This window comes from Lactuca virosa, chromosome 6, assembly GCF_052849685.1.
Source record: "Lactuca virosa cultivar CGN04683 chromosome 6, Lactuca_virosa_CGN04683_v6, whole genome shotgun sequence".
NCBI classification, from domain to species: domain Eukaryota; kingdom Viridiplantae; phylum Streptophyta; class Magnoliopsida; order Asterales; family Asteraceae; genus Lactuca; species Lactuca virosa.
This window is the reverse complement of record NC_136431.1, coordinates 102706127-102724219: the sequence shown is the minus strand read 5'-3', so window position 1 is coordinate 102724219 and position 18093 is coordinate 102706127. Positions and strand designations below refer to the sequence as shown.

General features: G+C 41.8%; 2 protein-coding genes across 2 annotated transcripts; both read left to right on the top strand.

The window, feature by feature from the left end:
• Nucleotides 1-13081: 13081 nt before the first annotated feature.
• Nucleotides 13082-14498, top strand: LOC145121795 (uncharacterized). Its single transcript, XM_079057497.1, has 2 exons — nucleotides 13082-14039; nucleotides 14176-14498. Exons 1-2 carry the CDS (start codon nucleotides 13082-13084, stop codon nucleotides 14496-14498), a joined length of 1281 nt encoding a protein of 426 aa, XP_078913623.1.
• Nucleotides 14499-14883: 385 nt separating this feature from the next.
• On the top strand, nucleotides 14884-16314 carry LOC145121794 (uncharacterized). The gene is made up of 2 exons (XM_079057496.1): nucleotides 14884-15021; nucleotides 15718-16314. The coding sequence occupies exons 1-2, from the start codon at nucleotides 14884-14886 to the stop codon at nucleotides 16312-16314; spliced, it is 735 nt and encodes a 244-aa protein (XP_078913622.1).
• The last annotated feature ends 1779 nt before the right edge of the window (nucleotides 16315-18093 follow it).

Below are 18093 nucleotides of genomic sequence, written 5' to 3'. Positions count from 1 at the left end.
CAGATACTGCAGGGGTGGTGGTGGTAGCAGTACAATCCCTGCTGACATGACCAGTTCGGCCACACTTAAAGCAACCCGAACTACCCGCCCTACGCGTCCCCTCATGCGTCCTACCACACTTGCTGCAGCGGCCTCGACCATGCTGGCTCTTCCCTCATGAATCCACCTTGGGATTCTTGTCCGAACCCTCCATACCAGACGCAACATCTGGTTTCCTCTTCCTCTCCATCTCTAAATCAATCTCCCTCTCCCGAGCCCTCGCTATCATATCCTCCAGTGTCTTGCAGCTGGATCGGATCACAAACTGGTGGATATCACTCCGCAGCATCTCATGATATCAGACCTTTTTCATCTCCTCGTCCACCATATACTGCAGGACAAGAAGGGCCCTCTCCCTGAACTTGGCGGTGATCTCAGTCACCGTCTCATTAGTCTGCCGGAGATCCTAGAATTCCCTAGCAAGCTTTTGCACCTCAATCACAGCTGCAAAATCGGTCTTAAACCTATCCAAGAAGTCACTCCAGGTCATCGCATCAAGAGCTACATCATCTCCAATGACATGTCCAACCTCCTCCTACCAATCACGCGCCCTGTCCTTCAGAAGGCAGAAAACAAGTCGGACCTTGTCCCCATCGGGACAACGGCTAGTACGGAAGGCATTGGCGACATCAGCCAACCACCTGCTGCTAGCAATGGGGTCCTGAGCCCCATGATAATCTGGAGCTCCACAGGCTCGGAACTCCCTGAATGTTATCGTGCGTGCCCCTAGCATGGCCGCCATCTCGGTGCGGAATGCACCCAACCTCTCGTCAAGGATCTCCAAGATGCCCTCCTTGACCGTATCGAAGATCACAGGAGTCTGGTCCAATATACTACGCGTGACCTCAGATGAAATGAACTCTCTCATCTGCTCATCGAGCTGCCTGACTCCTGAGCCCGAGCCTGATCCCTCACCGGCACCTGAACTGCCAACTGGTCTAGTGCGTAGCGTCACCATATTGAATATACACCATAACAAACGTCAAAATACTCATCATAACTCGAGGGATCACACACACTACAAGTTCCCTGGATTCATCTCAGCCCTCATTGATTCGAGTACGGATCCTATGCTTTCAGTAGTACGGGCCCATGCTACCTTCCACATCTATCCGTACTTTCCTCAAGAGTTGCCTTGACTCCACCAAGTTCCTTCTACTACTACTACTCTTCACGTTAATCTCATCCTAGGCTTGCCCTAGGGTAATCTCCGACCCACTCTCCGCCATCAGTTGCACAAGAAGTTCCTGCTATCTCTCCCTAACTAGCTCGCGAATACCATTACATATCACTAAGACCAGATAATTCTTCGAATGAGAGGTCCCACCCTACAACGGTTAGACTCAAACGAGAGCTGCGAAATAGAGCTAAACCTAACCTTCTAAAATTATTTAGTCCTTGTAATATGTAACTTAACATATTAGTTTACTAGTTAGTTAAAGATAACTAAAACTCCTAAAAGGACAAAGCAAGCAACATTCGAGCATTGAGTAAGCAAAACCAAGCATATCCTAATCAGGCCATCATATCACTAACTAATCGGTACTAGCATGCTGTTCATAAAGCTCATACACATATAACAGGCATACAAGGCATCCTTCCTAAATCCTTAGCCCTAATCTAGAATGCAGTTCTCATAAGCATATCATAACAAAACAAACATGTATGGGTAATTTAGGAGAACTTACTTGAGCTCGACTGATTGCATGCACCACACCCTTTTTTCTCTTTTCAAAATCCTTTTTATAAAAATGGTTTTTCTTTTAAAATTTTTATGCTAAGTCCTCAGTTTGATTTTAGACACACCCGAGAGTGTACCCGAATCCCTCAAACCAAGGCTCTGATACCAACTTGTAACATCCCAAAATACGGTCCAAAATTTTCATTTTTTATCATTAATGAAATCATAGTTATCAATTCATCACATAAAATCATAAGTCATTATATCTCAAAACATCATAACATCTGTCAAACATATCAGAGTAAACATCCCAGGCTAAAATCATGGTGTGTGAACTACAGTCACCTCAAGCTCTTCCCTTTGCTACCGGAAGTACCTGAAACCAAAACTGAAAACTATAAGCACGAAGCTTAGTGAGTCTCCCCAAACTACCACATACCATACACATAACATGCAACTAGGATATATGGGCCCCCGACCACACTCAAGGAGATACGGGCCCCGACCACACTCAACTATCAATGAGATATGGGCCTCGCCCACACTCAACCAACTATGAGATACAGGCCTCGCCCACACTCAGCTAACTACGAGATATGGGCCTCGCCCACATTCAGCTAACTACGAGATACATGCCTCGTCCACACTTTAATAACTAGGAGATACGGGCCCCGCCGACACTCCGCTATCTAAGACATGCATACAAGTATCACACAGACAACGAGTATAATCAAGCTCTATAATTCTATATCCATGCTCAAATAATGCTAAGATACGGGCCCTATCCACACTTACCTGCTAATCATCACATACTCAAATAATGCTAAGATACGGGTCCTACCGACACTTAGCTGCTAATCATCACACATACTATACACGGGCCGACATTGGTGCCTTAGAACCGTTCAAACTAGGAGGAAACTCACCTCGCAAAGCTGAATGCAGAATCTCATGGTAAGGAATCTCTAACGGCTGCTCCGACGACTCCCCGACTATCATTATCACAATAACACTTAGTCAAAATCCAATAATCCTTCTTAGGGTAAAATGACGATTTTACCCCCTGATCTAATTTGTACCATAACCTAGGCCCATTTCCATATAACCTTTCCAAGCCCACTAATGGCCCGCTTTTCTAAATTGGGACCAACTCTTCAAATGGGCCTTCCCTCAAGCCCAAACATGTCCTTAGCCCAATAACTGACTCCTGATGGCCCACTAAGGCCCAATAGCGAAGAAGTGCAAAGATTGGCCCAAACCGAGGCCCAACGACGAAGAATGTGAATCCAGTGAGTACGTGGGGCGTACTCCTCTATACGCTAAGCGTACAGGATGCATGGCTTGTATGCTGCGCGTTCGGGCTTATACACCCAACGTACTACCCCGTTAAGCCATAAACTTCAAAAGGGATTAATTCCTGAAGACCTTAAGCTCCAAACACAGATCTGAGTCCTCTAAAGTGTCTTAACCCGTAAAGTTGATTACTTGGTGGCTTGCAACCCACCAAATGGACCCAAACATGAAATATGACAACTAACTTCCATGGAAAGGACTAGATCTCATGCATGGCCACAAAAGGACCTTCAAGATTGAAACTTTTCTATTGTTGGGACTCATATAACAGTAAGGGTGGCAACCTTAAGCCTAGAAATGGATTTAAACCATAAAAATCCATTCTTGGGACCTAAAAAGGTCCAAAACACCATTAACATAGATCCAAGCATTCACGAGGCAAGTTGAGAGCTTTTTACCTCAAATGAGTGCTAAATGGTGATGTTATCTCAGATCCTCGAGCTCAAGCTACTCAAGTTCTTCTTCTTCAACTTCTTCTTCCTCCTTACAAGCTTTAAATCACAACAATAAGCTTCACAATGTAAAAATCACACAAAGATGAAGAGTGGTAGGCGTTCTAGGGTTTCTGAGGTTGAGAGGGTGGTAAGGAGGCTAGGGTTTGGGAGATAATGTTGTATTTATATGGTTTAAACCCTAAAAATTAGGGTTTTGAGTCTGATCGCATACGCTGCGGGTACTCCTTGCTCACATGAACCTCCCGCATCCAATGCTGCACTACGCCCCGCGTACGCCAACCTTACGCCTAGTGTACATCTTCGGGTAGCCCAATAACAAACGGCCCACTCACTAAGGCCCAACTCAACAATCCACTATTAAACTCATAGTCCAACAATTAATTAGAAAGAAATTAAATATTTATCATTACCTCAAGTCACGGGTGTTACAAGTCTGTTGGGCGAAGTCTCGTGGTGCCACCAAGCGTGAGATTGTCAGTTTCAGCGGACGGTTTGGGATTCTACATCCTAGTTGAGTAGAAGGTCATCATGAAATCATAAGATCTCGGATATATCGAATATGAAAATCTTTGGTTATCGAGATGTGATTTATATATTGGTGTGACACTTAGGGGCGAGGCTCGTATTGGGAGTCACCCTTGTTTCCAAATGAAAGGTTTTAACAACGATGAATGGTCACAGATTATGTTTCCAATTATTAGCAAGATAATTCAGGGTCAGAAGGATTTCATTCGGTTTGGATTGCAAAGTGGAGTCGTACTGGTTGTGTTCAGAATGGTCATGTCTGTTTGGAAGTCAGATAAGGTGTTGGGTTTTCCGGATTTCAGGCAGAGTAGTGATGGTTATTCTTTAGTGGTTAGGGTTAGTGGGTCAAGGAATCATTCTTCGTCAGGGTATGTGAGTTCTAGCAAGTTTGTCGGGTGTGCTAGAGTAAGTTGTAAGGAATGATTTTTCGAGGACGAAATCTAATTTAGGTGGGGGAGAGTTGTAACACCTGTTTTCCAGGATAGTTGACTTAGGGTTTCAAGGAGTCATGTAACATATTGTTTGAGGACGTTTCTTAATTTAGGATTTGGGGACCATAATGCGACCATGTAAAGGCCTTGGACTTCATTAGAATGGAGTTTAGACTCAATTGGAGGTGTATGATGATGATAAGTGATTTAAACCTTAGATTGTTCGATGGAAGCTAAGGGGTAAAATAAGAAAGGTTATGTTTCGAGCACTCTTGGTCAACCGATCCACGATGACCCATATCGAATCCACTCCACGTGCGGTCCCGGGAAGCTTTGTGATGAAATTCATAGTGATATCTTCCCATTTCCACACGGGAATATCCAACGGTTGCATCTTTTCATGAGGTCGCTGGTGTTCGGCCTTGACTTTCCTGCAAGTCAAGCACTGCTCCACATACCATGCTATGTCCCGCTTCATGCAGGGCCACCAATAATCAGGGCGAAGATCCCGGTACATCTTTCTCGCCCCGGGATGGATGAAGAATCTCGACTTGTGAGCCTCATCCATCAGAACTTGGCGTACACTGCCCCAGTAAGGAACCCAGACCCTTCGATGCAGGGTCAACAACCCACAACTGTCATAATCAAATGAGGCCACCTGGCCTACGATTCGCTCACACTTCCGGTGCTATTCCTTCATACCCTCGACCCGCGCCTCCCGAATCCGTTCCAGAAACAGAGTAATCACTGTCATCCTCAAACATATGTCTCGAATCGGAGCCGCCACTGCCTTGCGGCTAAGAGCATCGGCCACCACATTGGCCTTCCCCGGGTGATAAAGGATCTTACAGTCATAATCCTTCACCACATCTAGCCATCGGCGCTGCCTCATGTTCAGATTCAGCTGATCCATCAGGTACCTCAAGCTCTTGTGATCCGTGTAAATGGTACAATGAACCCTATATAGATAGTGCTGCCAAATCTTAAGGGCGAAAACCACATCCCCCAGCTCCAAATCGTGCGTCGGGTAATTCGCCTCATGAGGCTTCAACTACCTCGAAATGTACGCTATCACGTGACCCTACTGCATCAGCACTGCACCCATACCCATGATCAAAGCGTCACAATAAACCATGAAATTGTCGACGCCCTCCAGTAAAGTTAGAGTCGATGTCTCGCACAACCGCTATCTTAGAGTCTCGAAGGTTGCCTGCTGCTTAGGCCCCCAGCGAAATGTCACCAACTTCTTGGTCAGTCGGGTCAAGGGAACATCAATCTTGGAGAAATCCTTGATGAATCTCTGATAGTAACCCGCCAGACCAAGAAAACTCCAAATCTCAGATGGAGACCTCAGAACCTCCCACTGCATCACGACCTCTATCTTGGCTGGATTAACCAGAATACCCTTCTGGTTGACAAGGTGCCCCAGAAACTGCACCTCGCGTAACTAGAACTCACACTTGGAGAACATTGCGAAAAGTCTTTCCCTCCTCAGTGTCATCGGCACCTCCCTTAGGTGCTCCTCATGCTGCTCCTGAGTCTTGGAATAAACCAAGATATCATCGATGAAGACTATTACAGACCGGTACAGCATCGGTCTGCACACACGGTTCATGAGATCCATGAACGCGGCAGGAGCATTGGTGAGCCCAAACGGCATGAACTCATAGTGACCATAGCGAGTCCGAAAGGCTGTCTTCGGCACGTCGTCGTCCCTGACTCGCATCTAGTGATAACCCGATCGCAGATCAACTTAGGGTTTCAAGGAGTCATGTAACATCTTGTTTGAGGAAGTTTCTTAATTTAGGATTTGGGGACCATAATGCGACCATGTAAAGGCCTTGGACTTCATTGGAATGGATTTTAGACTCTATTGGAGGTGTATGATGATGATAAGTGATTTAAACCTTAGATTGTTTGATGGAAGCTGAGGGGTAAAATAAGAAAGGTTATGTTTCGAGCTTTTTGCCTAAATTATGGATTTTAGTTTGACATGTTTTTAGTCATATGTATCAAGAAGGAATTGTAGAGATTATCGATAGATTTTCGTAGATATAAAGATCATCGAAAATAGAGTTGAAACGAAGAAGTTATGGATGTTTGAAGTTAATATGGAAAAGGGAGTCTAGCAGTACGTTGGGCGTACTAGCTGTGAGGAGACGCGCTTTTAAGGGGTTATGCTAGGCATAAGTAATGGTACGTTGAGCATACCGCCGCAGTGTTAAAACCCTAATTTCGTGGATTTGAGCCCTATTTAAGGACTCTAACCCCTTGGGGTCCTTCCTAACATCAACCTCCACCCTCTGGAGCCTCCAACTTGAAACCCTAGCCCCTAGAGCAAATCTTGAGCCTTTTTATGTGTTTTGGGTTCATTTTAGTAGAAAGGAAAGTCCAAGCTTGTTGATTCTTGAAGCTCTAGCTTGTGGATCCATAGCCTACATTGCTTTTCTCAACTCCAAAAGGTATAAAGTTGGAACCTTGATGATTCATTTGTTAGATCTAGCTAGTTTTGGGTATTATGAGCTTTTTGTCCCAAAACCTTGGTCCTTGTGGGATTGAGCTCTCTTTAGCCATGTAAAGGAATAAAGTTGGAGACTTTATGGGTTATGATGCCTTTTAGGGACATATCTAAGGTTAGGGTGAAGCATCTTAATGATTAAGAGCTTAAAAAAAATTAAGACTTGGGTTTAGGGTGAGTACACTGAGCGTAAATCTGGCTACGTCCAGTGTAGCCAACTGGGAGCTCGTTTTCAGGATTTGTGCTCTATGCCAAGCGTAGAGCCTTGGTATGCCACGTGTAAGGTCAACTGTGTTGACCTTTGACTTTTTGACCGAGTGTGACTTTTGGCCAAATTGTGAGGGTTTTTTGTATTGGAAGGGGCAAAATGGTCTTTTGTGTAAATTGTGGATTAGACTTGGCCTGGGACTGGTTGAGTTTGGATAATTACCTCAATTGATAATTAGAGTTATTTGGTGCGATTAATAGGTGGAGTCTAGTTTCGACAATTCAGGTTTGAGTGTTATCAGTATTATGTGCGAGGTGAGTATTCTCTCTATACTTGCATGTATGGTAGTATATATATATATATATATATATATATATATATATATATATATATATATATATATATATATATATAGATATATGTGTGTGTGTGTTGACCAGATGGGTCTATTTGTTGTTATTGTGATATGTGTTGTTGTGTGAACTGAGACTTCGGGTAGTCTCCAGGGTTGCTGATAACCCACAAGGCGTGCTTTTTTCCCACTTAGACAATGGGTAATCTCCAGGGTTGCTGATAATCTATAGCTGTTTACTTGTGCTATGTTGTATGTGATATTTTGGGGAAACTCACGAAGCTTTGTCCTTACGATTTGTCGTTCAAATGTTTTCAGGTTTTTTTATATTAAAGGAAGGGCATGCTTCGATTGCATCGCATCCATGGGATATTTGTGCACATGATAACTTTTGATGATACTATGTAAATGTTTTGAGTTAAATGGTTTTAGCTAAGATTTTCTTAAGTTGTTAATTGAATAATCACTTAATTTTCTAAATGAAAATTTTAGGTTGAATTTCGGGGCATTACAAGTTGGTATTAGAGCCTTGGTTTGAGGGATTTGACATACTCACGGGTGTGCCTGAACTCAAACTGAGGGGTTGGTAAACTTTTCTAAAAGAAAACGATTTTCTGAAATGGTTTTTAAGATAAAAGGGGGTGCGATTCGTGCAATCAGCCAAGCTCAAGTAAGTATTTCCCAAAATACCCATACGTGTTTATGATTGATGTTTGATATGAGTATATGAGAATTGAATGCTAGATTAGGGCTAAGGATCTACTCAGTGTTGCATGGTAGGATGTCTGATTAGGAGAGATGCCTTATGCCTGTTGTGTGAGCTGGTAGTTATTAGAGATCTTCAAGAGCTTCTGAGATATGACTACTTGATTATGCAATGCTTTTAGTTCTAGATGCGCGAATGCTTCTTGCTTTGTTCTTTGTAGGACTCATATTGATGTAAGTTAACTATTGGATGAATATGTTAAGTTACATGCTGCAAAGGTTATATAATCTCAGAGTGGTTGATCTGGCTCTATTGCGCAACTCTCTTCTGAGTCTAACCGTTGTAGGGCTGGGTCTTTTAGTCGAAGGATTATTTAGGTTTTGATGCATGTAATTGTGTTCGTAAAGTGGTTGGCTGACATTGATGGGAGTCCTTCAACAGGTGATGGCAGGGTGAGGAGGGACTACTAGGAGAGCCTAGGAAGCGCTTTATTACGAGTGGTGCACTGTTTAGCATATTTTTGAAGCTATCATTATGAGGAAGTGACTTAGGGGATAGGGGATGATTATGAGGAAAGTACGGATAGGTGTGGAAGGTATTGGTCCCGTACTACTAAAAGCACAGGATTCGCACTCGAATCAAGGAAAGTCTCGGAAATTATAAGGAGCTGGTTGAGGGTAGGAACATGGTTTGGCACCATGAATCCGTTTTAGCATTTTGGTATTTATCAGCCTCTCGGTTATGGTTGTCCGGGATGAAGATGGGTCTGGTGATTGTTTGGGCCTTAGTGGCCATGTTAGTTGGGATTGAATGGTGCAGATCTAAATGAGTAGTTAATTTTGAGGTATTGGGGCCTTACTTGGGGTAGTGCCAGTCTGAGTCCTGGGGGATAAAGGAGGGAGCTATTTGGATGAACGGCTTGAGGATTGCAGCCCATGGTTGAGTGATCAGATGATGGCTTATGATGTCGTTTTCTATGTGAGGATTCTGTTCTTCCAGTTTTCTGTATTGGGGGAAAGAGAAAGCGAGTGTATGATTTCAGAATTTGGAGGAAGACCCAATTGGGGAACTAGATGGTTGTGGTATCTACGCCAAGGGTGAAAATGCACAAGACGATTCTTATGGTTTAATCACCTCGAGATATTTCATATGTGGAAAAAGAGTCATTTTCGTAGAGAATGTACAAGATGAGAACAAGGGTATGCCTTCTTTGAGTTCAGTTAGAGTGTGTTCTAGCAGGTTGTTCCAGGTGATCAGGAGAAGTGAATCGGGAACGACAACTTTCATTGTCTATGTTCTATCTCGACTACGAGGATGATGCCTTTTGTCTTTATGATTGATTCTCAGAATGAAGTGATGGTTAGGGATTCAGAGCCGAAGTGTGTGGTAGTCAATTTGTTCCTAGATAGATAATCGATGCTATGAATGGATTATCAGAGTTATTACTTGTGCATCTGCTTGGGATTATTGATGATAGAGGAAATTATGATTGGGAAGTTTCCGAGGTCTCCATCTGAGATTCAGAATGTCTTTGAGTTTACTGAGTCCTTATCTGGGAGATCATCTTGCGATGTGTTATACATTCCAAGAGTGAGGGATGATATATACCTGGTTGATCCAGTTTGAAGTGTGGTTTGTTTTTAATGTCAGTTGGTGATAGTTCGAACCCAAAGTGGGGGAGAATTGGGTATGCTACTTGGAAGATCATCGATCTGTTCGAGTTTATGGTTTTAGAAGAATAGGTTTCAGGGATCGGCGGTTCGGGTATGCAGGACTTTAGTTCAAGATGAGGGTGTAGAGCAAGTTGCCATCAGATGTATGTGCTCAGGAATACATGAGTTGTCTACGCGATAGGAAGTTGTTGGTCAAGGATCTCGTTGTAGCCATTGGCCCCTTTCGGGGATGCCGATGAACTGATCAAGAAGTGGTTTGGTCGCTCGGTTCGAGTATCGGTTGTTGAAGGAATTGTCAGCTTGATGTAGAGATTGCTACCTAAGGTCTAAGATAAGCAGTGGTTGATCAGTCAATCAACTTCAGAGTTTGGTATGTGTAGTTCCGTGTGGGTTTAGTTCAGTAGAAAATTCGATTACTGGGTTTTTGTCAGTGCATTCTCGATCGTTGGATGTTTCTCATTCATCGTCAATAGTTGGGATGCTTCAAAGGTTATGAGCTGTATATGTTGGAGGTCGCTAGGGGTGACAACCTATCTTCAAGTTCTGTTTATGGTATATCTTGGCTTCCAGGTACGTTTGCCCTAAATTGCTGGATTATGGAATTATTGTTTATAGCGGACTTGGGTTTGATTCGGTATTAAGTGGAGAATTGAAGTGATTATATATCTGTTCCAATTGTGGGTATATGGGTTCCTTGTCATTAGTTGGGAGTGTATAAGGATGTGGAATTATATCAAGGGAAGGTACCTTCTTGGTCGTGGGATCTTATTCCAGTAAGCTCAGTGTGGTGGTGGTGGGGTAGGGATGATGTGGGATGGCGCGGTAATCCAATATATTTCCTTTCATGGAAAATACCTTATTGGTCGAATTCTCAATAAGTTTGATGTATAAACCGTGTTCAACGTTCCTCCTGGTGACGTCTTCCTCCTTGTGACGTCTTCCTATCATCTACGACGGGATCAAACGTCGACGTGTATTTTCTCCTCGTCTATTCTGGTAAGTGTCGTGATCCATGGTAGTCTCTAATGCTAGGGCCGGCTTATTCAGGCATCACTCTAATGAAACCCTAACTGAAAATATTGGACATAATGTCTATGTAAGGAATTATCCCGACCATTTTTCTCAACGTGAACTATGGAATACTTGTGCAAAGTATGGGAAGGTATTAGATGTTTTTATTGCAAGACGATTGTCCAAGATGGGTAAGGCTTTCTGTTATGTTAGATTTTCAAAATTGGTGGATATTGATACTGTATTGGCGAACCTTTGTAAGATATGGATAGGGAAACTAAAGTTGTTTGCTAATATAACTCGTTTTCAAAGGGGAGATAAGGGGGTGATTCCACAGTATAATCACAATAATCCATCTCGTTCAAATTTGGTTCATAAGGAGGTTAATGCTAATTCATATGCTTCTGTTTTACGTGGTAAGAAGGATGATAAACCAACTCTGGTTTTAGATGAGGAGTATTTTTTTCATAAAAAAATTGAACTTACTCTTATTGGTGACGTGAAGGACTTTAGATCTCTTACCAATTTATGTGTTATTTTTTGCAATGAAGGCTTTGATGATATAACATTTGGGTATTTGGGAGGAAAATGGGTGTTTATGGAATTTCCTTCCAAGCATGCAAAAAATAAATTTCTTCATCATGTTGGTGTTCGTGCTTGGTTCACTAATATCGAAGAGTGGAAATCTGATTTTGAGATTAAGCACCGAGTTGTTTGAGTTGATGTTGAGGGTGTTCCCCTATTGCATGTACTTCAAAAACTTTCTCCATGATTTCTAGAAAATGGGGAGAAATTCTTTATATGGATAATCCTAATGATAACAATCTTTATAGAAAAATATTATGTATTTCTTCGCTTGAGAAGTCTCTAATTATGGAATTATTTAAGATTTCCATTCGTGGGAGGGTGTATATGGTCAGGGCGAAGAAAATTACGGGTTGGGCTCCGGATTTCATTGAGGATGAATCTAAGATGGAGGTTGAAAATGATGAAGCCCCGGATAATTTTTTGAATAATGAAAATATGGCGGAAGGTGAGTTTGTGAATTCGGTGGTGGACGAAAGTTGGAAAGGAGATGATGAATCACAAGGGGTAGCATATACATTTCACCAATATGATCAAGGGTATGATGGTGTTCAACAAGGAATGGATTCTGATGACCCATTTTATACCAATGATTTGATTGGTAAAGAAAAAGGGACTCACTCGGTGGAAGGAAGTTTGTCTCATCTTCCTGGTTTCACTCCTCAGGTTAGTAATAATCATCAATCAGATTCGGTTCCACAGCAAGAGTTTGAGTAGGAAAAGCGACAACAACAACACAAACAATGACAACAACAGGAGAAACAATGAAAACAACAGGAGAAACAACGACAACATCAACAAAATCAGCGACAACAACAGGAGAATCAGCGACAGCACCCTGCTGTCGCATCTGCTGTCCCATTTTCAGTTGGTGATGGTGCAGGTGCGGTTCAAATGGATGGTGATGTTGGTAAAGGCAGAAATGTGCATGTGCTAAGAGAGGGTTTCAAAGAATCTACTTCTTCTTTTGGCGATTCTGTTCGTAATGTTAAAAAACCACAAGGCTTCTCTCTTATTAAAGAACTAAATGCTTTCATTGATATTAGTCAAGCTATGGGTTAAGCTGTGGATGGTTGTACAAATTATATTCAGGAGATTATTTCGGCATATAGAGGTTCTGATGGTGTATCATGAATTTCATTTCTTTGAACATTCAAGGAATGGGAAAGGGGCCAAAGATGAAGTGGGTGAGGGAGTTATGCAACAAGAATCATATCTCTTTTTTTATCATTGTAGGACACTAAAAGGAAGAATTTGGAGTTATTTCAGGTGAGATCTCTATGGGGGAATAATGATTTTGATTATTCTTGTAGTTTGGCGAGGGGTTTATCCGAGGGAATTTTATGTGTTTGGAACAAATCCATGTTTTTAAAACACAAGGTGTTTTCTGAAGTTAATTTTATTATTGTCGAGGGTAATTGGAGACCGTCCAATGTCCGGTTGCTTGTTATTTATGTGTATGCCCTCAATCAATTTAGGAAAAAATAAAAATTTAGGATCATCTTTCTCGGGTTATGGATTTTTGGGAAGGGGAGGTTATTATTATGGGAGATTTCAATGAAGTTCGTTATGAAGCTGAGCGGTATGGTTCGGTTTTTCATTCTGGTGATGCAGCTCTTTTTAATAATTTTATTAATAATAATTCTCTCTTTGATCTCCCACTTGGAGGTTATGCGTTCACTTGGTCGAACAAAGCAGCTTCAAAAATGAGTAAACTTGATCGGTTTCTTATTTATGAAGGCTTGATTAATGTTTTTCCTAATATTTTTGGGTTAGTTTTGGATCGCCATTTGTCAGATCATTGTCCAATTCTCTTGAAAGAACTGGATTACGATTACGGGCCGTCTCCGTTTAGAGTTTTTCATTCGTGGTTTTCAGATGATGATTTTGTGAAGGTCGTGGCAGATTCTTGGAAAAATGATGGGCTTGTAGAGGCCAGTGGTTTGATGGCTATCATAAAGAAACTTCAAACTTTAAATAAAAATATTAAGGAGTGGGATTCTATTGTTAGAGAGAAGCGATTGAGCAATAAGTATGACCTGATCAATAAGTTGGCAGTCCTGGATAAGCAAATTGATTTGGGTCTCGCTTCTACGATGGATTTGGATAATAGGAAAGTTCTCCTTAAAGATCTGTTGTGTATTGAAAAGCAAGAAATTGATGACTTGGCTCAAAAAGCTAAAGTGATGTGGAATGTTGAGGGAGATAAAAACACAAATTTTTTTCATGGTATCCTTAGTAAAACTAAGCGACAGGTGGCTATTAGGGGTATTCTTAAAAATGGTTGCTGGGTTGACGACTTGTACATTGTTAAGTCTGAATTCTTTGAGCATTTGAGAACCAGGTTTGCAAAACCGGGTGGGAATAGGGCTTTGGTCTCACATGATTTCATTTATAATCTGTCATTTGATCAGGCTTCGTTTTTGGAAGGTGATGTTTCTTCTGAAGAAATCAAAGTGACTATATGGGATTGTGGAGGTGATAAATCCACAGGCCCGGATGGTTTTTCGTTTGATTTTATTAGAAGATTCTGGTATTTGTTGGAAACGAATTTTGTTAAGGTGGTAAAAGATTTTTTTCTCCTATTCTCGCTTCCCGAAAGGATGTAATCCTTCATTTATTACTTTTATTGCAAAAGTGGTTGATGCTAAAAATGTGAAAGATTTTCGCCCCACTAGTCTGTTTGGTTGTCAATACAAGATAGTGGGGAAGATCTTGGCGAATCGATTGTCCTTGGTGGTGGATATTTTGGTTAGCAAGGAACAATCGACTTTTATAAAAGGCAGACAAATTCTTGATGGTAGTTTCATTATGAACAAACATATATCTTGGTGTAAGTTGAAAAATAAATCGACTATGGTGTTCAAAGTTGATTTTGAAAAGGCTTATGACTCGGTGAGGTGGGATTTTTTGGATGATGTTCTTAGAAAAATGGGTTTTGGTGTTAGATGGAGAAGCTAGATTCACGGGTGCTTAATTTCTTCTCGGGGTTCTGTTCTTGTTAATGGCTCCCCTACAGAGGAGTTCCAGTTTCTCAGGGGCCTTAGACAAGGAGACCCTCTTTCTCCTTTTTTGTTTATTTTGGTTATGGAGAGATTACATGTGGCGTTTCAAAGAGTGGTTGATGTTGGTTTATTTCAAGGCATTTCTCTTGATTCGAGGCCAAGTTTGTGTATTTCTCACCTCTTCAATGCGGATGATGCAATTTTTGTGGGAGATGGAAGGGATCCAATATTAGAAATATTGTTCGTTTTTGCATTGATTTTTCTTAGCTTCAGGATTGAAGATTAATCTTTTCAAGTGAAACCTTCTTGGCTTGGGGGTGCAAAGTTTGCAGGTTGAAAAGATGGCGAATCATATTGGGTGTGCTTCTCTGAAAGCTCCCTTTCAGTATCTCGGCCTTCTTGTGGGTCAAAATATGTACCGTATTAGTATTTGGAAAGATATTGTTGCCAAAGTGGTGGCTAGACTTTATAAATGGAAAGTAAAACTCTTTCGGTTGGAGGTAGATTGAATTTGATTAAGTCAGTAGTGGGCTCCCTTCCCACTTTCTTTATATCCTTGTATAGAGCTCCTATTGGTGTTTTGAATTCTTTGGAAGCTATACGTAATAAGTTCTTCATTGGAGCTAATCCGGATGACAAAAAATTAACTTGGGTTGCATGGAAAAATGTTTGAGCTCAAAAAAACTCTGGCGTTCTAGGGGTGAGTAGTTTCTTTGCTGTTAACGGAGCTCTTCTTTTTAAGTGGGTTTGACGTTTCATTTCTTCTCCTAATTCGTTTTAGGTGAAATTTGTCAAAGATATTCATGGGGATAACGCTTGTATTGGTTCTAGATTGCATATTGGTAGAGGTTCGGTGTGGTTAGATATTTTGAGAGCTGTGGACCAGCTGAAAAATAAGGGTATCGACTTGTTTTGTTTTGTAAAAAGAAGGTAGGAGATGGGCCTTTTACTTCCTTTTGGAACGACATTTGTATTGGAAACTCTAATTTAAAAACTCATTTCTCGAGACTTTTTAATTTAGAGTTGGATAAACATGTGATGGTTCAAGTTAAAATGGAACATGGTTCTCTTCTCTTTTCTTTTCGAAGGGCTCCTACGGGTGGAGCCGAAAATACCCAATGGGAAGGTATGGTTCAAATGATGGAGTCTGTCACATTATCTAATATTTCTGATAGGTGGCTTTGGTCTCTTCTGGTATGGGAGACTTCTCTGTCTCTTCTACTAGATCGTTTATTGATTTGAAGTCACTTCCTTCATCTCCTTCATCGACCAATTGGTGCAAGTTGGTTCCTATCAATGTTAACGTGTTTGCTTGGCGTTTGGCTTTGGATAAACTCCCTACTTGGAGTAACCTAGCAAATAGGGGTTTGGATGTTCTGTCAATACAGTGCCCTCTTTGTGATTCTGACATTGAAAACATAGATCATCTATTTTTCAATTGTCATCTTTCTAAGGTTCCTTATTTGCAAGTTTCTATATGGTGGAACCTCGATGATATTGTGATTGATTCCTTTGATGATTGGGTGTCTTGGTTTGCCTTTTTCCGGATTTATGGCGAGGCTAAAAGTTGGTTGGAAGGTGTTTTCTTTTCACTTTGGTGGCACATCTGGGATTTCGAGAATGCTCAGATTTTTGCTAATTCTGGTCCAAGGGCGGCTGTTTTGTTTGATAATTTTGTTACTCAAACCTTCTATTGGTGTATGACTAGGGCTAATAAAAACATAAATTGGGTTGGTTGGCTCCAAAACCCCCAGTTAGCTATTTGCTCTTGATGTACTTGTTGTTGGACTACTTTCTTGCTAGTCTTTTTTTGATTTTCTTTTATAATATCCAACCGTTCTAAAAAAAGATTATGAGGTTATCAGAGTATAGATGAATCCAAGTGGGGGATAATCACTTGGGACCACTGGGGATAGTTCCATGTGCGAGCCATTTTTGAATTTGTACCCATGTCGGGGATTTGGATCGATATATTTTGAGGGAACGCCAGAGTTCCTTGTGGTGAGGAAGAATCCAAGAGAGGTGAGGTTTTGAGTGTAAAGCAAGGCACCGTTAGGCCGACGAGGCCTTGACCGGCTGATCAAGGGGTATGGATAAGATAATTTTTTGAGAAAGGATTAACTGGGAAGTACAGTTAACATGGTATTATCCTAAGACACAACTAGAGAGCCAGTTTTGGCTGCGATAGGGTTCAGGGTTTTAGCAAGGAATAATGTTCTTTGGTCAGTGGTAAGAAGCGGAGCAATGATATGGATTCATAGGTAGGTTTAGGTCTAGGGTTGTGTTAGGAACTCTCTTCCCGTTCTTGTCTGATGAAGGATTTGGGGTTTGAAGCACGACCCGAACACTTGATAGAGTCCAGCAAGGACGTTGTTTTAACTTGCAATGTTTTTGGTTAGGCATTCTTGCGTGTAGTTAGCAAGACCATAGGCTGGGCCCATGGTGGTTGTGTAGGTGATGTAAGACTGCGGAGCAGCCGTAGCATTCACTGGTTGGTAGGAGTTGTGGAAAGTGTTGTAAGATTGCGGAGCAACTGTAACATTCACTAGGTTGGTAGGCAGTTGTGTAAGTGCTGTAAGATTACAGAGCAGACGTAGCATTCACCATGTTGGTATGTGATTGTGGAAGTGTTGTAAGAATGCGGAGCAACCGACATTCCCTAGGTTGGTATGCTGTTGTGGAAGTGTTGAAAGATTACGGAGCAGACATAACATTCACTTGGTTGGTATACAGTTGTGGAAGTGTTGTAAGACTACAGAGCAGTCATAGCATTCAATAGGTTGGTAGGCGGTTGTTATAGTGATGGAAGTCTACGACTTGGCTCGTAGCATTCTCTAGGATGGTTTAGATCATCGTAGGATTGGGTGAAGGGTTGTTAGTGGGCCACAACATTTGTAATACTTGGGTAGATCGTAGGCTGGGTTGGGGCCAAATGTGATGTGAGAATCCGGTTCGACCCTTAAAGTTGGGAGTCAATTTGGTATTCAAACTAGGATTTCCATCATAGGTTCGACCCTTAAAGTTATTACGATCTCCGTAATAACTGAAAGATCCTCCTCTAGCCAATGAGGAGAGGATGCAAAAAGGACGTGACGAAGGATCTTCCCGTAGGAGTCTGCCACGTCACACCCCATGAAGGAATTTCCAACAGAATCAGTTGAGGTCCACATGCCTCTGGAACCAGGTATAAAAGGACCCTTCTTCCCCGTGAAGAAGGGGGAAGTCTCTTTCCAGTGAATATACTTTCCCTTCTTTGAGGAAAAACACTACCTAGATCGTCGGAGCTTCTTCCCGGGAATCCCTCCCGGACATCGACTAACGATCTACTTTCCATTTTTGTACTGTGATATCAGGATAAGGCATCTACACTAAACCCACCGACAATCTCAACACTACTGTCTCCAACATATCACAACATCTGGCGCCATCCGGGCGTATCTCTACAACGATACACTCATGAAACAAATTCACAGAGCAATAATGGCAGGTGAAATCCCAATAGTGTCAGGAATACTGGACAAAAGTCTGATGCGTCCGATGCAATCACTAGA